The 25,109-nt window shown below is 40.4% G+C and overlaps 1 protein-coding gene across 1 annotated transcript in view; it reads left to right on the top strand.

The window, feature by feature from the left end:
* pdzd8 (PDZ domain containing 8) overlaps window positions 1-25,109 on the top strand; it is a 39,637-nt gene that overhangs the window by 9,089 nt on the left and 5,439 nt on the right. Inside the window, exons 2-3 of the mRNA XM_017421745.3 lie at window positions 1,587-1,712; window positions 5,423-5,525. Of these exons, the coding sequence (XP_017277234.1) occupies window positions 1,587-1,712; window positions 5,423-5,525 (229 nt within the window). The remainder of the gene's footprint in view (window positions 1-1,586; window positions 1,713-5,422; window positions 5,526-25,109) is intronic.

Raw genomic sequence — 25,109 nt, 5'->3', positions numbered from 1 at the left:
TTTCCGCACTATAGGGCGCACTGGATTATAAGGCGCACTGTCAATGGTCCGTTTTTGAACTTTTGTCATATATAAAGCGCACCGGACTGTAAGGCGCACCTCCTAATTTTTGTAACTTTGCGCGCTGCACTCCATTCAAATTGGACGATTTCGGTGCTCTAGCAGAGCTGGTTCGCCTGTATCAGCATTTATATGATCCCTCTACGAGAGATCACAAAGATAATCAAACGGTTCAAAACTCCCGGAAGGATACTGCACCGACGTAAGCGTCAAGTATAAACGCCTCCACCGTTCGCTCAGGAGCCCTGCGTGACTATAACTGAGCCTTAATGCTGCAAGCGGTGCGGCTTTGTAGTTTAACCAAAGTTGTACTAAAGCATTACGACTTCTCACATATATAAGACGCTCCGGATTATAAGGCACACTGTCGGTTTTTGAGAAAATTGAAGGCTTTTAAGTGTGCCTTATAGTCCGGAAAATACAGTAATTTCACTTGTTTTATTTTTGCATCTATGCCGTCATGAACAAATTTGATCCTTTTAGTTGGGAGTAGGGCAACAATGGCTGCTTTTATTAGGCGTGTCCTCGGATCAAACTGAACAAGTTCTTCAGTGATGGGTGTGGTTCAAGTACTCACCGAGTTCTCATAGTTTGGGACTTGACATTGTTGACAGGTGTGACATGTGATTGTCTCAGATTTACTGATTAGGTGTTGCCTCTAAACCTCGAAGATGAACCCTAAGCGAAGCCGTCATCGTTAACTCTGTCTAGCCAGCTTCCTGTCATCTGCAATCCATGACTTTATTTGAAGAATCTGAAGAATTCTTTTCACATTTGAGGTTGTCGTCTTGTCACTTTCTCTTGTGCAAACTACAATAGAAACAGGAAGCTTGAAAAGAAAGGCACGAAGACGGAATTTATCATGCTTAGTGCAACTTTAGTAACACACACACACACACAGACACACACACACCAACGGTTTATCTCAAAGTCTCTGCTTCCTCAACTGGAACATTGACTGTTTCCGAATCTCTGACTTTAAATATGCGATGACGTGTGACCATATCTTATCGGAGCACTTCTACAGACAGACGCTCATGATTAATGTGGGGGATTTGTCGGAAACAAAGTCTACTACGTGAAGCAACGGAAGTCCAGGGCGGCTAAGGCTGACTGTCTCCTGTCAGACACAGCATATTATTAGGAGAACTCCTTTCATTGAGTCGGAGTCCAGGTGCACTGGGGACCACACCCGCATACAGCAGTCAGAGACTGACCTGCATTCTAACTATGCCAGCCGCTCACATTCTTCACAAATCAACCTGTTGTAGTCCATCCGCCCTGTCAGCTCTGAATCTGGCCGCGTTGGATTGAATTCTAATTGGATTGTAGCGGGATAGAAACTGGACCGATTTGGGTTGGGTTATATTTGGTTTTGAACTGGACTCGCTGTGTACAGTTGCCTGAGATTACTCTGTTGTGTAAACAAACTGAACCAAATTGTCAGATTTGATCTCTCACAGCTGTATTTTTTTGTTTTTGTAAAGACTGACTTCAGGATGTTTTCTGACTCTCTCCCTCTGCAGATACAAGCCCTTCTTTCCATTCCAAGTGCAGCCTCCGTTGGGTTCAGCCACTGATTTGGACCTGTCAGTACAGGACAGCAAGCTGGTGGAAGGCAGACTCAAAGTCACCCTTATTGAATGTAGCAGGTGAGACACCTTGGCTGCTTCTGCAATTCCTCACATACATAATTGATCTCGACATACTTGTCCACATACTCTTACAAACCTTAGTCTGGGGCTGTCTGCCCTGCTCTGTCCCTCTTGCTGTTGTTTGGAAACAAGACAACCTCAAATCATGATATTTTACTGAACAGACTGCTTCACAGTTGCCCTTTAAATAACACTATCACTATTCTGTGTGTCAAAATTTGCAGCTCTCTAATTTATCTGCCTGACAATGATTTAATCTCACGAAAAAAAGGAAGGATATCTTTCAGTTTTGATGTTTTACAAATCAGGATATAAAAAAAACAAAAAACAGGTCCTTACCATGAGTTACCATTAGATGAATACAGCCTCAGATGGACTGTCATTATTTATTTAAAGACAACTTCTAAGCCTGAAACTCTCAACCCACTATCAGAGCTGAAGACACCTTTTCGATGAGAGGTGAAACGTCTTCAAGAAACAAGAGAAGTCGTCCATTTGCCTTCTGTTTAACCACTTAAGAGCATTACATCCTGGAGTATCAGAAGATGCCAAGGAAACCTGCAGATTATCTTTGATGCAGACAACAAGGCATCAGTCCTAACAGCGTACAACTCAGCGCTTCGATTCTTCAATCAAAGGCCGTATAGAAGAGCAGATCGTTCTGAAGAAACGGAACGAGTTACTTACTGAGAGGTCACCTCGCCGTAACAGCACTTTCACACAAAAGAGGTTTTCAGTTTTATTGAACGAGCCCAGTTTTCCCAACACGATAAATCTAAGGAACGGCAACACCCAACGGCTCATACGTTACGGCAGAAAGCCGCCCCCGTTTCTGATGGGTCCGAATCCACCAGAGGAGAACACGAGGTCACTTGCAACTCAAACACTTAAGACCAGCTGGTGAGAAGTCTGTCAAGATAGAAGGCTGACACAACCTGAGGAAGCAGTTCTGACTAAGGGACTTAACTTTGCCAGTTTCCAGAAATACCAATTATTGACCGCATCACCGCCACTGAGTCAGCCATGAGCAACAGCACTGCAGAGGCAGAGCAACTTAAAATAAAATGAAAGTATCAGTAACTCTCTCCTAGGCACGGGCCGTTTACCCGTTTCAGCGTATACCATGGTGTCAGAACCACCAAGATTCTCCATCCTACGGTTTAAACGCCTTAAAATGGAATAACACACGCAGGGCGTATTTTTATTTATTTACTTATTTTCTCAAAATCGCATACCGGCTCACGCCTGCTCTCTCCAGGGCTAAACCTCCTCCTTCTAGCCTTACATTCCAGGAAAGAAAGACAATATCCCCCCCCCCCCGTTTTATTGATAGTTCCTTATCTTGTAGGAAACTTTAAAAGCGGTCATCGTCTGTTTTACACAGTGCAAGAGTTTGGTTCGGCATAAAAAACCAGGAAGATAGAGCACATAACACCAGTTTTAAAGTCCCTACACTGGCTCCCTGTAGCTCAAAGAATAGACTTTAAAATAATGTTGTTAGTTTATAAATCACTAAACGGTTTAGCACCACAATGCATTAAAGATCTGTTATCGCTGTACCAACCGTCTAGACCCCTCAGATCTTCTGGTTCTGGACTGCTCTGCATCCCCAGAACCAGAACCAAACGAGGAGAAGCAGCTTTCAGTTTCTATGCACCACAAATTTGGAACAAACTTCCAGAAAACTGTAAAACAGCTGAAACACTGGGTGCCTTTAAATCTCAACTTAAAACCCACCTGTTTAGAGTTGCTTATGGCTAAATTAGGGTTAGAGTGCAGGTTTTTGATGTTTGTCTCTTTCTTACTGTTTATTCAATGTCACATGCTGTTTTTATTTTTATTTTTTAATTATGTAAAGCACCTTGAAATGCCTTGCTGCTGAAATGTGCTATACAAATAAAATTTGATTGATTGATTGATTGATAAAAAAACATTTCTCAAAGTCTAATGTTGTGGTGGAACTCGTGGAGAGACAGGAAAAAAAAAGGACTCCCACAGTATTTGGGCGATTAATGCTTGGATATTACAAACATTGTCACATTAAAGTGTACATGTAGTTGAAGTGTTGAAGGTAAAAAAACAGATTCTTTTATTTCAGGCAAACGTGACTCCTCCCCTCTGCCCTATCTGACATCTGCAGAGCATTACGTATTGATGGCGGTGAGACACCGGCACACACGGGTAGCCGTTGCAAGTGAGTTCAGCTGAAAGAACCACTGACTGAGAGCTAACTTTAGCATCACTCTCCAGCTCCAGCTTTTTTGTCTACAACTTGGTCTCTTCAGGACCTAAAAGGGTCCTGGTGGCAACAGCCTGTGATGTCACGGTGGCGTTGCCCAGCTTGTAGTCAGCTGCAGTTGCTATTATATTCATAAGGCGTCCAGAGATCTTTATAAACGGGGCTGACCGCACTCTCCCTCGCCAGACAAACACGCCGTCTTCCCGTCTTAAGCCAAATTGTTAACATTTTAATTTGCCAAAGAGCTGGATCAATTAACCACAACTTGCTCCTGGTGAAAGGCCTGCCCTCTGTTTGTGCTGAAGAGACAAAGAAGTTGTGTGTTTGTCATGCAAGCTGTGTATGTGTGTGTGTGTGTGTGAGAGAGTTCACAATAGGTGTGTTTTATAGACCACAAATGATTGGATCGGACTCATCTATTATTAACGAGGGCTGCCCATTATAATCCTCCACTCTCTCCTCTTACCGTGCCCTCTCCTGCGCCTCATTGTGCGCGTCTGTTTGGAAGCCGTTTCCTGTTTACGCCACCTGTAGGAGCAGGTGCAGCTGCTCATTAGGAGCAGCGGTTTTTAAACCCATCGGGTGGAAAATGCTTTAAATGTCCAGAAGGGGGAAGCATGTTCATATCTGTCGTTTTCTGTGAACTCGAAAGGAAAACAAAAAGACATTGCAGACACTTTTGGAGACGGCCATCAATCCTGCATTTGGCGGCGATACTACCACTGAGATTCTTGGAATATTTTTTGTTGTATACTGAAGGTGTGAAGAAATTAGTCAACATGGCTCTGATGGATCCATGCACTGATGGCCTCAGTCCAGCAGGGGGCAATAAAAGCTCAAAATCTGTCAGGGGGCAATAAAAGCTCAAAATCTGTCGACAGGATCCCATCTTCCTCCTCTCTACCCTCCCTCGATCATAACAAGAAGTTCTGAGCAGTTCTGCAGCGTGAAATATAAAAACACAACATAAAATACTGGGAATATAAAATTAATCCGCATTCAGGGTCTTGTTCGTTGTGTGAAAAACTGCATAATTTTTCACTCTCTTATGTAAAAGTTAAATTTGAATGAATATAGTGTATTTTAGGATTTAACAAGTTGTTTGAACAGAGTAAGCAACCAGAGGTTATTAAATACTGAGAATATAACCTCACTCTGTTGGACGTAGGAGCACCCATTTTACATTTGGCTTAAGTCTTTCTGTTAATCACACATTCATAGTTGTTATTAATTATTTAACTAGCTTCAGACAGGATGACCTTTGAAGCTGCATAAAGGGCTTTTTATTAATAAAAAAAAGCAACAGCCTAATAATACAGGATTCTTGTGTGCACCAGTGAAACAGTGGAGCTGGAAGGAACCGTTTGGTCATTCTGGAACAACAAGAAATGAGCTGAGCTTTCTGTCGGGGCTTCCAGATGTGTTTGTTACTGTTCCCGTAGCTCTTCATCCTGTCCTGTGCCTACAGACTGTTCATCCTGGGTTCCTACAACAAAGAAATGCTTGTTCACTGCACCATAGAGCTGAGCAGCCACGAGTGGAAGGAGAAGACCCGCAGCTCCATCAAACGGGTGGGTTCCTTTCCCTTCCCTCCTCTTATTTGACTTATCTTTTCTTATCCTTGAAGTTTCCCCGTCTTTCTGTTGTAGAAGTGCACTGATGCATGTTTGATGGTGTACACAATTACTTTTTTATACGTGCAAATTGAAAGCTGTACACTGGATTTTTTTTAAAAGCAAAGCTTCTAATGATCAGTACCGTCGAAAAGACCTTTATTTTTATATCACATGCACAAACTTATAGATGCAGGAAGTTGTTTAACTCTTAAACTGATATTTTAATTTTGTTTTTGCTTTAAACATCTTGCCACAACTGTAGAAATTCAATGCTTAAAAAGTATCATGTGATGTAATTTCAGTATAAATTTTATACCTAGCAGTTGTTCGAGTTGAGATGTTTTAAAAGTAATTTCCCCATTCCAGGATGAACCTGATCGTTCACTGTGCCACATGTATTTACAGCTCAAAAAGGTGGGTTTCTGTGTGAAATGGTAAATAAAACCAAATGTAGTGATTTGCTAATTCTTTTAAGGCATACAGGCAGTTAGGGTTTGTAAATTCAGGGTTCATACTTGCTCATTGGTAAATTATCTGCGTTGTTCTCTTGTTCAACCAGCAGAGGGTGCTGCTTCACCACCTTATTCAGACCAATGCATGTAGCCTTACAGTTGTGCTCACAGGTTTATGTTAATTCTGGAAAAAAAAAGTAGTCAGACAAAACACATGGGACTCAAACTCTTTGCTGTTAATAAGACAAACAGCACTAAAGGAATTAATGAGATGATCTCCTTTTTGGAGGTTTTCAAACTCCTAGTTTCTAAAGTGACACTTGAGGATGATGAAAGCTTTGTTTGAGATCTCTTATTTTCTTCAACATTCAGGATTCTAATTGTTCTTGAAGAAAAGCCTCCAAATCCTGGATGGTCCTGGGTTGTCTTGCATGTTTTAGATCTCCTCAAAGTGGCCGAATTATATTCAGGTCAGGAGGTCGTGAACCTGCAGCCACTGAAAGGTTGACTTGGCTCTGTGATCGGCTTCATTGTCTTGGTGGGAAAATCCAGGAGTGTTCCACGTGGGACTCTTTCGACCGATGGGTTCAAATTATCCTTCAATATTTTTTGATAATATGCAGCGCTCATGTTGTCATTGATTCTGTCTAAACACCCCCTCCTCGCCCCTCATGTCCGCTGGAGGTGGTCACCAGCTTCCCACGAGCCCGAACAAGAGCAGGCGGGCAACAAAGTAAATACAGTGATTGATTTAACAAATCAGGGGTTTCCTTATTAATATAAATATAATATAAAATATAGAGTTTAATTTTCAAAAAGAAGGACAGTTTAGGAAGCACATATGTGAGACACTTTATTATTATTATTATTTTTATTTGTAGTAGTAGTAGTATTTATTTACTAACAAAAGTGCCAGAGGCGAATTTTCAGCAATTTACAAAAGATGTCCCGTTGAAGTGAAACACTTTGCTATGTTTATCTTTTGATTAGACAAAAATTTTATAATATTTTTCTACTTAAGTGTTACATTACACTCTTTAAATAAAACCTCATATTAACATCATAATAACATCATAAAGCTTGGAAGTTTGACAAATAAAACCTGCAACTTTGAGGGGAAAAAAACGCTGATTTAATCAGGTCTTACGTGTCAGTTTGTCCCTGCAGAATGCAGACTTTTGATCGGAGTAATCAATAATTATCGTAATCATATGGGAATAAACTGCTTCACCCGATCACTGTCCTTGCATAAAAGGCTTTATTCAGCGAATGTTACTTTTCAACCATCTCAGACTTGACCCATTCCACAAAGCCGGTCCTGTGTGTTTAGGTTCTCTTCACTTGTAGTCCAAAACCCAAGAATTGTAGCTTTTTAACAGTTTAAAGCAGACTGGTAACAAATGGGGTACAAATCCCTTGTCACCAAAATGTAGCCCGTGTTGGAAACTCTACGTGGCGTTATCAGGCTCTTCCCTCACTCCGACGTGTAGCACCAGCACTTCCTGTCCCAACATTGCATATTGGACACCTTATCATAATGACACATTAATAAAAGCTCATTTTCATCTTCCCTGCGCTGATGAGATTGTCCCCTTTTGTTGACATTTTGAGCGCCAAAGAAAATGCCCAGACCCCCGCAGCAAACCGTTTCTAATTGCTGCAATTTAGAGATATTACAGTTATCACATCAGGCCTGTTTGGAAGTGACTAATGACCGTTTTAGAGTGAAATGTCAGGCCTAATTACTGGCCGCGGCTCCAGCAACGCTGGATGCCCCTGTGCTCTACGTACTTTTTATTTATTTTCTTCTTTTTCCGATGACATTTGCGACGGCTCAAAGATTATTTGTGTAGAACAGTAACCACCTTGTTGGGTTTTTCTCGCGTCACGTTTAAATAATTTTTAAACTGAACTCTTGTCCAGCAGAGGGCAGTGAAATATTACAACTTGCCACCTCTTCCTGTTTAGTTTCTCTTAATTTGAGAACATAGAGAACAGGAGTTTAGGATTAAAAGTCACTCTGCAAACACAGATTTACACACAAGAAGAATATTTATGCAATTTATGCAATAACGTAAACTAAATCAGCTTATACTAAAACACAGTTATGATTATTTAAAGACATAAAGAAAAATATGAAACACATTGTTGAAAGCAAACATAAAATTTGTGTTACTCTCTCATTCTCTCTAAAGAAACGATGCTCTTGATTTTTGGACGTTTTTGTCAGCTTTAACTGTCAGGATTTTAGATTAGTTTTACAGGAACATAAAGCTGGAAGTACGCTGGTGACAGGTACGCACAATTCACGTCTTACCTTTATAGCTTCACGAACAGCCTCAGTTTGGAGAGTTTACGTCTGACAGGACTGATGAGCTAACGGCTAGTCTGAACACTGCAGTCTGTAAACGGCTCCAGTCTCAAAACGGTGGCAGCAGCAGCTAGCTGTAGCACATCCGGTGCAGCCTGGAGTCAAATCAGGCAGGAGTTTCTTCATATTTCTGTTGAAATACTGTGATCTCAACTCATTTTTTGTTATTATTATTGTTCCCTAAGTCACAGATGACTGATATGTGCTTGTTTAATTCTGCAGTGTTACACTAACTGCAAAGAGGATTGTCTAGAAAAATTTATCTCTGTCATACTTCATGGATTTGTTAAATTTAAGTAAAATGTTTTCCTTACGCGAACCTTTCCGTGGTTATTAGGTTTTTGACTTTCTGAAATCGTCACAGCAGTACAACCGGAACAGTTTGTTGCGTTTTTTTTTTTTTGGACATTTATTACCAGGTTAATACAAGGCCAACCAAGGCGGTCCATGTTCAGGCGAAGGTCCAGGCGGCGTTTGATTAAGCGATGCGGTCTGTGAAGCCTTCCATCTCAGCACTCGGCCATTTTAGCCGTCAGCGTGGCTCTTTCCAAGTGGAGCCACTTCAAAGCGCTTGTATCCCTTTTTTGTTAAGATATGCATACAAATGCAGATTCACAGTGGCATTTGAGTCTGATTTATCAGGCCTCTCCAGTCTGCATGTCCCCAGCAGGACTCTGTAGTCAGGATTAAAGGCTATACCATCTGGAAAAGGTCAGTTCACCATCTTTCTCTTCAGTTTTCCCTTGATGATTTCCAGATATGAGCTTCCATTTCTGGTCTTGTGAAAACAGAAGCTCATTTTATGTATAGGAGTAGCTTTCTTGTAATTTAGATATATTTTCTCATTTTAACCAATGTAAGTTTGCTTTTCTCAGTATCGATCGTCTCTTTGCCGGGGCCTGTAGACTATGATCAGGATGATTTTCAGAGCTGGTTTAATTTCTGTTTTTAAATTTTTTTGACAAATACAGTTAAAGTGGCTCATGGCTTTACATTCTTCATTTACCAATTTTTATTATTTTTTTACCCACCTCAGTTATTATGAGCTGGTGCTGATAGATTTGACCTTTAGTGTCTCCAGTCTTGGTTCTCCCATGGGCTTTTCAGTGCTTTTGCTGTGAATAAACCTTACTTTGTTATAACCGTGCGCCTGTTATAGGTATGTGGCAGTGTCTGAACCTCTTGGCCACCTCCCGCCTCACCTGCGTCTCGTCAAATGAACAGAAGCAACATCGTCGTTAATAACCATCCTCTAATACAGTAACTCTGTTTCCAGGTGCAGTGGGCTCTGATGGCAGTTATGTTCTTCTTATCAAGGCACACGATTCATGAGGCTGACAGCCCATAATGGGGTCACCGTTGCTTTGTAACAATGCAACCAGGCGAGTTATTTGGCGCCCAAATATTTTGCATTTTCCATACATGCCCTAAGTAGAAATGATTATAACCATTTAATGACTTTTATGTTTTCAGAGTCTCATGGGTGAAATGTCTCAGGTAGTTGTTTGGTAGTTTGGCCACTTACTTGCAGTATCTCCTTGAATAGATAATAAAGTTCATTTATCAAAATATCTAAAAGGCACAGTCGTCCAAATGAGATATTTGTTTCTTTTTCATGGTCTTTGTCCAGCTCTGAGTGAATTTAAACTTTGTGGTGTTGGAAACCAGGCAATGGGCCTAAAGGGCCGATGTTCATTTTCTCCTTTAAACCATTTGCATTTTACGCCTTGAAACTGATTCTGTGCAAATGGAATACTCTTAAATAAATTAGTTTTCACATAGACTCTACAGATAAATGAAAGAAGGATTCTTTGTTTTACTCATTCGTGGTGTGATGAGGTCGGGCTGGTGAGGTGGTGTGTGTCAGGCATGTTTGCACATCTGCCTTGTCGATTCCATTGTTGGCCCTCAGCGTTGATGCCTGCTGACAGCTTGACTGAAGAGGAAAGAGAAGGGTGTGTGTGTGTGTGTGTGTGTGTGTGTGTGTGTGTGTGTGTGTGTGTGTGTACGTACATATGAGCTGCTCAGCATCTTGTTGTGCAACAACACTCGTACTCGGTGGTTTGTGTTGCATGAAAGTGGATTGTGTAAACTTCTGACTGCATGAGCCTGCGTCTTGCACTTGATGCCGTGAATAGCTCAGAGCTTGAAGACATTCAGCTGAAAGGAAACGCAGAATGCTGAGGAACACACTTCTCTTCAGGTGTTCAACTTTAAACATTGCTGTCTGAGCGAACTTTCAAAAGAAACATTCAGAATTTTGTCTTTAGTTTGTGTTAAAAGAAAAAAATCACGAAAGCGACTGTTGACTGTGACGCCATTTTAATGCTGTTTTGTAAAATTTTAGTCAAAGTTGGCCAAGTTCAGGAGCTTGAGCAGTCAACCTTCAGTAGGAATGATACTACTTGTTGTTTTCAGCTAATTCAGAATGACTATTTATTTCAAAACACTAAACAACTGATAGGTCATTTTAATAAGGTTTGTGCTCATCTTATAAAGGATTTACGTAATTAAAACACCTTTGGCAGCAGTGGAAACTCTAAGTCCGTAAGGATTTGATCAAACTTTGCACAGTGTCATTTTTGGAGGGTTTTATCATTCTTTTTGGTATTGTGTTCAGGTTAATTCAGATAGACCAGCACTTTTTACCTGGATAGGTTTCAGTCTTTTAGACCAAAAAATAAATAAAAATAGAAAAGTCTGTACTTTACAGTGGCCATTTGAACAGGTTGACAGATGAGGTCAGACGAAAGTATCTATAGGCCAGGGGTTCCCTACCCTGGTCGTTAAGGAGCACTATCTTGCATGTTTTCATTGTTTCTCTGCTTTTCAGCGGGTCCTCGATGTCTGCAGAAGCCTGTTAACCACTTACTCATTCAAACCAGGTGTGTCAAAGCAGAGAAACAACTAAAACATGCAGGATAGAGTTCACCGAGGACCAGGGTTGGGAACCACTCATCTACTGACAACGATGTTTGCAAATGACATTGTGATCTGCAGTGAGAGTAGGGGGTGGTGGATGAGAGCCTGGAGAGGTGGATGTGTGCTCTGGAGAGAAGAGGATTGATAATTCGTAGACTCAAGACAGTGAATGAGAGCGAGACAGCTGCAAGAAGTAGGGGTATTGAAGGTAGATGAGTTCAAGTACCTGGGGTCAACCATTCAAAGCAGCGGGCCGAACATACGAGAGGTGAAGAAGAGCGTGCAGACAGGGATGGGGTGGATGGAGACGAGGGTCAGGGGTGATTTAGGACGGAAGGATAGCTGCAAGAGGGAAAGGTATGGTTCGGAGATGGTGGCTCTAATAAAAAGCGGGAGGTGGCAGAGATGAAGATGTTAAAACTTTCTTCGAGTGACCGTAATGGAGAGGATTAGAAAGGAGTATATCAGAGGGACAGCTCAGTTGGAGCTATTTTGACATGTGAAGAGGAGAGACGGTGGTCATATTGGACAAAGGGGGGTTGAATATGGAGCTGCCAAGGAGGAGGGAAAAAAAAAGGAGCACCACAGAAAGTTTATGGATGTGAGGAAGAAGGATTGCAGAGAATTGGTGTGACAGATGAAGATGCTGGGGTAGGAGGAAATAGAAAAGCATGATCTACAGTGGAGACCCCTAAAGGGTTATTTTTAGGCTCTATCATGATAAAATTGCATGCTTAAAATGTATTAAATAAAAGCCAAATACGGCTTTTGTGTGAAAATAGTACAATATAGTTTAAACTTTTAGACTTTTGGGGTATTTTTATAATGTCTCAAATAATCTGGAGCTCAAAAACAAATTTTGGACAAAACTTAAATGTATATCTCCCAACACTGGAAAAAATTTAGTACTGACTTTTTAAATATAACGTGAATTCAAATTGTAAATATTAATACAATCATATAAAACGAGCAGAAGCCAGCTTGCTTGAATTGCTTCTTATAACCATCCCCCAGCCTACACAGTAAAAGGTCAGGACACATTTGCTCTGAATGACACCTGTCAAAACGGCAGCTTCTAATATTTCCTTTTATAACCACCTCATACTGGCAGTGGCATCATTAAGCAAATAACACATCAGCGCCGCAGTTTGTCAGCTGTCGCCCTGAGCACGAGTGGAAAGTGTCGCACACTTCGGCACGCAACTGACATCGCCCACTGTGGGAGGCGGCGACTTTAAACGCAAAGCTCGCTATGATGCTTACATTATTGTATTTTAATCTCAAGATTATGTATCCGGGGGGAATTCTGGGAACAACTTAAAGACCTGCATGCTGAGAGCGAAGTGTTCTTGTTGGCTTGTAGGAGACAATACACTGCTAAAAAATGGGATGGAGCTGGACCATTCAGGGCTTTGTATGCAATGAGAAGAATTTGAAATGTATTATATAAATAAGCTGAATTGAACAGAATCCTAAAGGGAGACTTGCCATGCAAGCCAGGGCCGGGCTTTATAAGGATTTCTGTTTGTTTTCTTTTTTTCAGGAGCAGCAATGCTCAATATGTTGTACAACAGTGTAGAGAAAGGAAACAAGGCTTTACACAATGTAAATGCCATGCCAAGTGTCACGGTGGTTTAGTCTGTTGTCTGTAGACCCCACTGTTATATAAGCCATCTAAACTGAGGTATTGTATTCTACCTTGAGATAGTTTTTTAATGGTGCCATGGACTCAAAGCTTTTGCTTCGCTTAACAACTTTCACAACTTTTCAGACCATTGTGATGTAAAAGAGACGTTCCTGCCACCTGCAACTTGATAAGGTCGCAAAGGTCAGGAGAGCTAAAGACAAACGTCCACGTGTTTGAGTCAAGTTACAGCATGAAACCTAGTCTGACACAATAGTCAACCTGTTGGTGTCTCTAAAATGTGAAATGAAGAGGCTTTCAGCCACCATTTTGGTGGAATGCTCCCTCCGGTTTGGGGGTGAGCCTCTGCCTCAAATGGTGTTCAAGTATCTGGGAGTGTTGTTTGGGCGATGGAGGGTGAGGTGGGAGATGAATCGATGGGTCAGGACCTCGTCTGCAGTAGTGATTGCATTGCTCCGCACTGTTGTGGTAAAGAAGGAGCTGAACTGAAAGGCAAAGCTCTGGATTTACTGGTCCGCCTGAGTTTGAGCCCTCACCTGCAGTCTTGAGGGTACGGCTCATGACCGAAAGAATGAGCTGAATACTGAAATTAGCTTTCTTCATAGGGTGGCTGGTTTAAGCCTTAGTTGTGGGGTGAGGAGCTTCATCATCTGGGGGGAGCTCAAAGTAGTCTCTGCTCTGCTGGAGAGGAGGAGGAGGTCCAGGCATCTGATGAAGATGCCTCCTGGACACCGCCCTTTATAGGTTGTCTGGGCAGGTAGTAGACAATGGGGCTGACCCAGAGCTTGCTGGATGGGTTATATATCCTCTCTGGCTTGGGATTGCCTTCGGATCCCCCAGAAGGAGCTGGAGAGGCACTGTCTCCTGGACCTGTTACCTTCTCTACCTGACCACGGAAAAGCAGAAGAAAATGGATGAATAGAATATAAAATTATGTAGAAATTCTGCTCCCTATATTGTTTTATTATAGGTATAAAAAAATCTACATTGTTGTAATCGAAAGTGTTGCTAATTCAAGATGGCTTTAGGAAGGTTTTTCTTTGTTTCATGACAGCAGATGTGTTTTTTCTCCAAAATGAAAAGCCATGCCTAAGATTTAGTAAATGTTTATAGAGGCTTCCTTGCTGTATCTTGGACAGCTGTTCATGGATTGCTGTTTGATCATAACTCAAAATTATTTGAGTGCTCTGACCACAGCTGTCCCCCCAGACTTGAACAGCAGGTATGACACTGTTTTCATCCGCTTTCATTTAATATTTCTTAGCCTGTCACAGTATGGTTAATAATCTCTTGGCACCCACAAACATAAACATGTTTGTGTCTGTATCTCCACTGCGACTCTCTATTACTACTAAATTCCCCAGCTTCTTTACGATGTAACCCTCGTAACACAATAAAAAAGTATCTTTTTTTTTCTGTTTTGTTGCGATTGCTGTTTCCTCTTTTCTTTCAATCACTCTTCTCAACCCATCTGAACTCCAGATTTCAAGAGTTATACTGGAAACTGACTGTGATATGACTAGTTTTTTTTTTACCTGGATGTTTTCTTCTCTGTTTAAACAAAAGAAAACAGAAATTCCTATAAAATGTTGATGTAATTATGCAGAGCTAGTAGGTGGCAAAATACATACAAGAAAGGAACATTGACAACATAGGCAGCAAATTAATTTTTCTCTGGTAGTTTTAGAAAACAAACAATTGTCTTTGTTTTTTGACACAAATAATAGTTTGGTTTTTCCTTTACAGAGTAACTACAAATGCACCGTGTTTTCCACATGCGATCACATGAACATGGTAAAAATGTTCCAAAATCACACAGAAAATGAGTTGGCATGATTAAAATTTTGAAGTGGTTCAGGATTTAATATCACAATTAATGGTACAAGTCTGCAGTCCACCCAAATCTGAACTGCGGGAATATTACAGTAATTTTAGGCTTTATGTAGTTAACTGCGCACACACACACGTTATGTCTCTCTATCTTTGCAGAGACTTTCCATTGACTTCCATTCATTTCTACACCCTAACTACAGCCTAACCCTGACCCCCACCCTAACCCTAACCAGTACATACCTAACCCTAAACCAAACCTAAACTCAATTCACACCTTAGTCCTAACCCAAAAACATCATTTCTCCTCGTGGGGACCAGGATTTGGTCCCCACAAGGAGCAGTTGGTCCTCACAAGGTAGTATATGTTAGGAAAATTGTCCCCACAACGTATCAAATACATGGCCGCACACACACACACACAATGAGCACCAATGTCGCACGAAGAGAGAGAAGAGTAAATTTCTTAATTTTTTAGCTTTTCTGATCACACTCCCAAGAGATGCAACACACTCGCGTCCCTCTGTCTCTATTACAGTGCCTGTTTGATGTGTCACTCAGGGTGCATTTAATCTGCCCTGGACACCCGATGAAAGACAGTCGGGCTGATGAGCAGACACACACACCCTCTAACAATGAGTCATCTCGTGCTTTAAACCCGGACGGACCACACATGTTCGTTTTCTCCTCACTTTAGCTGTAAAATAAAATGATCATATATTGTGTAACTTAACGTCCAATCATTGTATTTAGCGTTATCATTTTATGAAGATGATACCAATAAAACTCACAGATCTTGTCAGCCTAGAAAATGTACAGTTTAACTGAAATGGCCTTAAATAAAGTGACAGTAAAGCTGACATTATTTTGTTTAGTACTCCACAGGAAGCAGAGATGGATTTACATCCATAACTAGCACATTATCGGAGAACACCTAAGGGAGATGATTACCGTTGTCATTTTTTTGCAATACACTTATTGAGCTGTAGCAGGTGACGCCTCATCAAGCGTTTGTTTCGTCGTGTCACTTAAATGACACGTCCTGATTCTGTTTGACAATGACTTGCTGTAGGGAGAAAAGCAGATTAAAGACATGAGAGGTTGGTCCCACAAGCTGTTTGTTTCTAATCGTTCTTCTAGTCATCAATTCACCTCTGAGGAAACTCAATAGACCATTTGGCATGTGCATGACCAGCAGAGCCACAGCCAGATTACAGATTTGTTGCTGTTTCCATTTAGGCTGTTTTTTTCTTCTCATGCTTTCTCATCTGAAAAGAAATGACCTGTTAGCTGCTGATGAGAGTTAAAGTGGATGCTCATAACGGCAAATAATACCTGAACATACAATTGTCAACAGTCTGTGTTTTACACAAGTGATGTTCCAAAACGCAACATCGGATAAAAGAACATCTGTTGTGAAAGAATGTAGATTTGTGAACCGTAAAGTGGCCTACATTAAAACATTGTTTGTAGAGGCCTCTCATGTCCTCCACTCCTCCTTTCTTTCTGAGGAAAAATTAAAAATCATTTTATGTGACCGTATTTTAACAGGATTGGTGCCTTTTTGTTGCCTTTTGTCTTAGAGGAAACTGGTTTAGGTCATCTTGCGGCTTAATAATTCATCAAAGAACCACTGTAATATGTTTTACATTTTTGTTTTTCAGAAATTTCAAGAATAAATAAGTGATGCCTATCCTTAGATCAATCATCCATAACCCAGTGACCACTGATGGTATGAAAAAACAAACAAACATTGTTTTGACAAGGGCTCCGCGCAGATGGTGGTATACATGAGAAAGCCAGGGTACATTTTGTAATTGAAGTTGATAGAAAAAAATAGTCAAGAATCCAGTTTTAATGCCTTTTTTCACAGCATTTTTATGAACTGCAGCTTCAGTGGGATGCTGCTGGTTTGCGGTGGTCAAGACCTACCACAAGAGGTCCAACGAAGGAAAACTTAATAGCTCGTCAACAGGGGGACAAGCGAGGGATGGGCATAACTCTTCAAATTAAGCAGTAATTATTCCGTTTTTCTTTGAATGTTTAGCTTGAGGTCTTGACCTCCAATTTTCCCAGATCGCATTGTCTGAATATCTGTAGGATGTGCTGGACAAACGTGTGTGATCCAACAAGGGCCCACCTGAAAACACCCAGAACTTACAGGACCTGCTACTGACAGCGGGATGCCAGATATCACAGTGGACTTTCAGCTGTGTAACGGAGTGCTTGGGTCAATAAGTCAGGAGGTGTTAATGGCAAAATGGTGGCGTCAACAATAACAGGCAGGTAGTCATTGTTCATAGTACCTTTTTTAAACACCGACATATAAAAAAACACTACTTTTTTGGTGAATAAAAGCTGTGCAATTGGGTAGTAAACCATGCACCATCGAATGACACATAATTTGATCATTTAAAACCTATTGAGTTGTTCTTTTTTTTACCTTGTGACTCATATTATCTAAAAATACCTTGAGATTTTGTGATAAATGTATATCACCCAACCCTTGCCAAACAAACAAAAAATCTGAAAGAAATGATCAAAACATCAAAGAAACATTTCTATTTGATTTGCAGGTTACTTGAGGTTTTGACCTTTTTTTTTAAATCTGCGCCTTGGACAGTAAGTTCACGTTGGTTTAACAAGCTCCCTGTAATCTTTGAGTTACTCAGATAAATACGGCTCCTGATTTATAAAATTACCCCGAATGACTTTCCCTCTACAAGGATAAGACAAAATGACATGATGTAGACTCGTCTGTTTTTCCTCAGCTATGCCAGAGTCATTTACAGTGATGGGAACCATCAAATATATTTGTAGTTTCTAACATATTTATACTGTGCAGGGTTTATAGAGCTGCAGTCCGACCAAATAATGTAAAGTGTTCTTGTTATCCCTTTTCTGTCAAACTTACAGAACGTTGAGTGTTTTTGAATTTTTGTATTTTAATAGTAGCTCAAAGGGCCAACAACGATGAGTTAAAAATGGCATCAACACCTGTAGACTTGTTTGCTTACGGGCTGATATTGGTTGACACAATGTGCAAATGTTCAGAAAATGATAAGTAAATGCTACGTGGCCAAGCGGTCACTCGCCGGGTTCAGTGGAGAGAGAAATGGGCTCCATGTCTGCGTGACAGGCGAGCACCTGTGCTCAAAGCACAGGAAACCAAAATGCCAACTTGATAATGTATCAAATTAGAATTTGCATCTTACTCCCCTTCTGAAGACGTGCCACTAGTTGAGAATGTGCTTGTTATTTGATCAACAAGGATGATGTAACGGTCATGGTAGATCATTATTTTTGAGCGGTAGGACAATGACAGTGCTACAAAAAGGAACTGTGTGGGCGACCGAACCACTGTTGCTGTCCATTCAAGTGCAAATTAGTCGAAACACCTTTTTGTTTTCGTGCATCTCCATAGCAACTCCTTTTATTCTTCAAGCTTTTGAAACCTGCTTCCTATCATTAAAAAGGCAACTTGAAAATTCAGATTGGGCCACAACAAACACAAGTGTAACACAACACTCAGTGATTCTGATTAAGATAGGCGATCTGCTGCTGAATTAGTCATCCGTGTATTTCCCCCAACCACATAAATAGGTTGGATGAAGTCCTTTTACTCTGAATAGTTAAGAAGCAGTTGTATCTGCCTAATCATCGGTGTAATATTTGCAGCTCGAGGATGGTGGGTGTGAAGAATTATCACAGTATTTTTAAGGTCATATGAAATGTAAAGAAAATGTAAAAGAAGATTTTTAAATAGCAATTCTCTTGAACTTCTGTTTGACAGCATCAATCAACTGGAATAATTAACCAAAATGCTGATTATTGAAATGTACTGGAGACATGGTGGAAAATGGAAATATAGTACTGAAGTAGTAGGTTTTGTTCAAGTAATGGCAGGATGGAACGGGAGATAGACTGCTGGATCAGGACCGTGTATGCAGTCTCCAGTCTGTTGTGGTAACGAAAAAGTTCGGCCAAAAGGCAAAGCTCTCATTCTGTTCCTGTCCTGCTTATGGATCACGACTGACAAAATATCCTGGATACAAGTGACCAAAATGAGCTTCTTCTGTAAGGTAGCCAGACTTAGACTTAGAGATAAGGTGAGGAGCTTCATAACTGTGGTTAAAGGTAGAGTATTTAAAAAAAGTAATTGGTTGACCTTCAGCTGACACAGCACATGGGTGGAGAGATGGCAAAAAAAGTTATTATTCTGACTTTAGCATTAAAATTGGCTTATGGTTCAGCAGGCTGGTTCTCGCTGCTGTTTGGCGGTCCATTACTGAACTGCCCTGCTTTTGGCATGTTACGTCACAACTGCTGCTGTATTACGACTGTCGTATGGCAGCCATACTGTGGTACGGCTGACGTAAAACCATGGAAAGTAGGTCAACAACCAAGATTGGGAGCGGAGTGTAGCAGCTACTTTGTCCAGTGAATAATACCCTAAATTGTACTCCAATCCAATACTGGCAATCGGATCAGAACATTCCTACTTTACAACAATCCTAGATGCTTTAACACGTATTGCTTTAACGTGATTGATGCAGAGTAAAGTCATGACCTAAACACAGTACTGATCAAATATAACTCAGTTTTAGCATTTAGCAGTCTTGGTGGCAGTATTAGACATTGCTTTTGAAGTGAGAGCTTTCTGGAGCAGACCTCATGCTGTAAGTGAATACCCATTGGTGACACGTGTTTTAAGAACGTCCATTAGCTGCCCATGTAAACACCTGTGCAGCCACTGGCCGTACAGTCCACTCCTCAGCCAAGCCCCACCCCCATCACTGCCGGGGCTGCTAATTGGATGTGGCAGGGAATTGCTGTGCACTTGCCTTGCAGCGACTGGTACCCTATAACCATACACAAATCGATCTGACATGTGGTATTAGATTAAATTACCGAGCAGCGCAGTGACAGGAAAAAGAATTTGCTCATCCCAACCTCTCCATCTTACAAGCACCCTGGCAGACCTAACAGAGACCAGAGGGATGTTCAGCCAAGCAACAGGAGACGCTGTTTCCGTCCAGCCTCCAGCTGACTGTCTCTCTGTGCGCCGGTCCCAGTATTCACATATTACTCTGATGTCCAGTACGGAGCAGTGACCGAAGGCTGGAGTCTATTGTTTTCACTATTTAACTTGTGTCTTTAACAGATGCTAGTAGACAGCACATGACTAAAAAGTTGAAAATTTATGATTAAATTTTGAAGGGTATCAGTGCAGCTATTGCCTAAAAATTACATCAACTTTGTAATAATCTACAGTTGTAATGAAGAGAACCAACCAAATGATGTATGATTTGTGTATGTACTAAAAAAGCTGTGGGAGTAAGAAAAAGTCACAAGATTTGAAAACTTTAGTCAGTTCACCAAGTAGTATGTGGCATCAACTGTAAGTTAAATATTCTGTAGAAAAAAAATCAAAAACCTTGAACTGCTATTGTGTAAAAACCATAAAAGATATCAAAATAACAGGTTAGTTATGTGAAGTCCAACTTAAACTTTAGATGTTTCTACTGTGATGAGTTCCAATCAGCGCTGTGTTTCTCACCTGTTTAGACAAAATTCCACAGATGTAAAAGGTGATTTCTTTTTTTTGCAAATTTTGTCCACAACATACAATTTACCTCTACCAAAAGTCATAGCGCACTATTCCCGATAAAGCCGTACATTTTGATGTATAATTTGCGCAGTTGTTTTTAGTTTGTGGGGCAATTTGTGCCATTGATTAAAGCTCTAAGAAATAAGAATCATTATTTGTTTCAGTCAAATTAAGTTGTTCAAGCGTCAAATCTTCCCAACATTAGATGAAAAACGGAGATAAACTAAAGATGTGATTCACCCCCACTTTGTCACTTTGTTTGGCCTAAACATTTCTTGCATGGAGCAAATACTGGGGGCATTTTTCACAAAATTTCGATGTCACTGTTTATCCGTTCTTTTACAGAGATGTGTAACTTAGTGTCTGTGAATTACACGGACAACAGTGCATTACTTTAACACTGTGGTCAAGTTGCATGTGGGATGCTTTTATTTGTGGGTGAAGCCCATTAGATGTCAGAGTAAAAGAAAGCATGAAAGAGGTCTTTTATCATGATAAGTGTTTTCTTTTAGGGATCAAAGGAAGACCAGTCTGCGTCTCTATCCTAAAGGTAAAGGACAGAACTCTAAAGCAGTGATAGCTGCAATTTGGACATATTAACCTTTCATTTGTTCTCTGCGGTGGCACAGATAAAAGAGTGGCTGGATTCGCTAAAATAGATGTCGGATTGCTCCATTTACATCTGGCCGGTTCGGGCTGCTACGTGCTTTGTTTGGCTTTTCTGCTCAGAGACAAGAAAACCAGGAGCAGCTTGTTGTTTTAGTCAATGTTAACAAGGTTAGCGCAGTCACTGCTGCTCAGCCCCGAGAACAAGCACCACCACCACAACAATTAAACCGAGCGCTTTGGAACAGCACCGAACAACCACCATCTCTCAGGAAAGTCTGGGAATGAACCCACGTCTCACTTTAAATACATATGTTTTCTTTTAAAATCAAACTGATGGATACCATTGAACCAAAAAGATCACTTTAAAGCAAATCATCTTTTTTAAATATCCTTCAACCTAGATTAGTTATTTATTTGCAAACACTTAACTAAAAATAAAGATTAAACCAATTTATGCTGGGTGTTATCATTCAAGTATGATTTATTTTACTTATTTCACTCATGTAAAAATTGAACCCATGACCTTCCTCTTCCTCCTCTACAAAAAGATGGAGCACAGTGCAGATAGATGGTAAAAAAAACGCTTAAAAAAGGGATTTTTAATCCAATCTCAAATGCTGGCTCATGATCTGATCAATTCATTTTTTCAATGATCTGTGTTCTGTTGACTCGGACCTCACCTCTGGTCTTGTTTTACGTCAGCCGGGTTCAGCACAGAGTTAATTAGCACATGGCCGTTTAACCGAGCAGACACGCATTACCAAAGCTATTACTAAACTACTGCAGCTATATTTACATGCCAGTGACTGTATACACGCAGCAGAGTTTTTTACCTCGTGTTTCAACTCACCAATATCACTGAATCAATTTGAGACAGCTTCATTGATGGATAATTGGGGACAGGCAGCACAGAAGCATGTCTCATTATGGCAGCTGGTGCTAGTCCAGATGGGGCGAGGATCAGTATCTGAGACTACAAAATCTATGTCCTGATTCTTTTACAGCAGTTAAGTAGAATGCCTTCATATTTACACAACAGAACAACAACCAAAAAGCTGAAATTCTGGCCCCTTAGCAAATTTTGTTGGTACCTCTGATCTAAAACTTGTTTTGCTTTATGTAGTTTTACCGTTTGACATTTTTTGGTAGGGGAATCACTTGTGAACTGTCTATTATATATAAACACTCACAATAAGAAATATAGTAAAGATTAAAAATAAACAATTAATTCTATGTTGATTTTAGTTTGAGTTTCTAAATTTAGTATTGGTAAAGTCTTTCATCTTTTCATGTGTTCCTTTGGTGCACCTGCAATAGTTTTTTTTTCCTCCTTTCCCTTTCTTTCTCTCAGCCACAGGAGCAGTGAGCCATCACTGTCAGAAAGTATAAAGTCGATGTCTGTTTCAGTGCGACACCCCATATTAAATGGATTGGATAATCAGATTTAAAAAGGAAATAAATGTCTTCTCCATTTCCAATATCCTGCTTAATAATCCTGCATTTTGCATCGTCTCCGGTTGAATACAGCCTTCACTGTGTTTGCCAACAGAGCTTACCTGAGCATAATGGTCATTTTTGGATGTGGAGCTATAAGCCCCATAATGACCTTTTACTGTTGGAATATTGTTAAGTTCTTGATGGAGGAGCGTTAACATGACCAAATTAGATCAAAGCTTGTACCTTTTGTTGTTTCAAAGTCCCTATGGAGAGACCCCTATGTCATAAAAATAATTTCCTTACACTTTACTCAAACCTTAAGGACCTGTTTATAATTGCTGATCCAAACACAGTAGATAGAACATAGACCAGTAGTGTCGACATGGATGACTAAGCTCCAGTGGTTTAGCAACTACAAAATAATGTGTAATGAATGAAGTCGTCTGGACTCTACAATATGCCTTGCAGATGGTCGTCTGCAGAAATGACTATCTGCATGGCAATTTGACACGCTCTATTTACTTTGTGTACTTGCAGAACTAGAGAAGTAAGTGAAGGTAGTACAGAACTGTAGTTCAGATTGCTGAGTTGTTGGAGGCTGCTGTTTCTAAATGTTCAATGTTTTGCACATAGTTATGGTCGGCCTGCCTTGTTAAAACTAGGATAACCCATCAGTGTAGTTCAGGACTTGGCCTTAGACAAGCCAACGTCAAGCACCCACCTGCTAAACCCCACCTGCAGCCCCACATTGCCATGCCAACATGTATAAATCATGTGCTTATTCAGGGCCAGGGCTAACTCAATCACTACCTTCCTCTAACAAATTACAGCATGGGAAATTACAGTCATTTGTCTTTGTCTCCTCACATCATGTTGGACCTCTTTTCTCTTTTAAACCAGGACACCTGGACCGTCGTCGTCCTTGATTTACTTCTCCATGTCCACCCCATGTTGCACAATAGTTCATTCAGATTTGCCCCATTATATATGAGTGTATTTGATTAACTAGTTGCCTTAAAAGTGCACCTGTTTATGCATGTGTTGCTATCAGCACCAGTTGTTTGATAGACAACCAGTCTGGCATAGAACAGGTCACCCACACCTCACAACAGGTGTGTTGTGGTGAACTTGGACCTTGTTTTATTTCTGTAGTCAGGGTTGGAGCTTAATTGCAGCTCTTTGTTATTCCACAGAAATACAACTTTGAGAATCAGATCACCTTTAAGTTTGTGTGCACAAACAAGGAATTTGTCTTCAGTTCCAAGCGCTCCCAGCATACAGGCATCAAGTATAATATATACACAGAGAAAATAGAATAAAGAGAGATGGAACCGCGTGTACATGTAAGTTTAGCTGACTGCTCAGTCTGTAAGGTGTTGTGTTCATCAGAGAGACAGTCTGGGGGAAGAAACTGTCTCTGTGGTGGTTGTTTTTTGCTAATAGCGCTCTGTAGCTTCCTGCCTGACGGTAAGAGTCTGAACAGCTTGTGTCCAGGATGTGTGGGGTCAGCAGAGATGTTAGCAGCCCTTTTCCTGACCCTAGACCTGTACAAGTCCTGGATCGAGGGAAGGCCAGCCCTGATGAGTTTCTCTGCTGACCTAATTGTTCGCTGCAGCCTGGATCTGATGATCTGTCCAGATATACAGTATAAATGCATTTATTGTTCTTTGATAGATTATTTATATAGATTTATTTACTTTTAATAAAATAAGCCCAAATAGGTAAATTCTAAACAACACTCATCCAAAATAAGAATATACTTTAAATTTTCAATGTTGTACATTGCAATTCTCACATTAGTTAACATTTTCTTATACTTATTTTGGTCAATAAATGCTACTAAATTAGTAAAGGTGTACTGGTAGACATAGGTTATAGTTTTGTAAAAATAAATAATAAAACAAACAAATGATCAAACAAAAAAAACAAGCAACCAAAAAACAACAAAACTCCTTTCCTTGAAAGCAAGAAGAGACTGAAGTGGACCAGGAATTTTGTGCTGTAGCATGAAGTTGACTGGTACAGAACCGGTACAAACAAGTCGAAGTTCAGGATGTTTAGTTAAAACTGTGGATGTTTAGTCTTGATCTAATATAAATAATGTGTAACTCTAAGTATGAAGTGCTTCTGCCTTTTAATGATCTTTACATCCCAGAAACAATCAACTCACAGATGTCTGCCCAACTTATCCTGTCATGTGTTACCTTCATGAGCTTATTTCTACTATGTCTGCCTCTGTCTCCTTGTATAAATGCCATTTGGAGAATCAAAAGAAAGATGTGCTGTTATTTATTTGTTGGCTACCTCAGTCACCTAACTTGTACCTGACTGAGGTGGTCTTGACTGAAAGATTTGAGCCACTCAGTTTCCAGAAGTACAGCTCCTCTGAAATGTGAGCAAACTGCAAGGAGAGATATTACATCAAGCTACTTTTGGGGTCAAACAAAATCATTCATTTAGTGACCAAGCATAACATTTCTTGAACATTAAACTTAATTTTGCCCTAATATTCATCCTACATTTCCTTTTCTGTGGGTCCACTGTGATACACACACACACATATACTTATGCGCACATCACACATTTTAAAATGCTTTTTAAAAAGTTACTGTAAAATAAACGGTTTACCTGTAATGGTTACATAGTTAAAATAAGATATCTA

The sequence above is a fragment of the Kryptolebias marmoratus genome, linkage group LG22 (genome assembly GCF_001649575.2).
Source record: "Kryptolebias marmoratus isolate JLee-2015 linkage group LG22, ASM164957v2, whole genome shotgun sequence".
NCBI lineage: Eukaryota > Metazoa > Chordata > Actinopteri > Cyprinodontiformes > Rivulidae > Kryptolebias > Kryptolebias marmoratus.
This window is presented reverse-complemented; position numbering and strand designations above follow the sequence as displayed.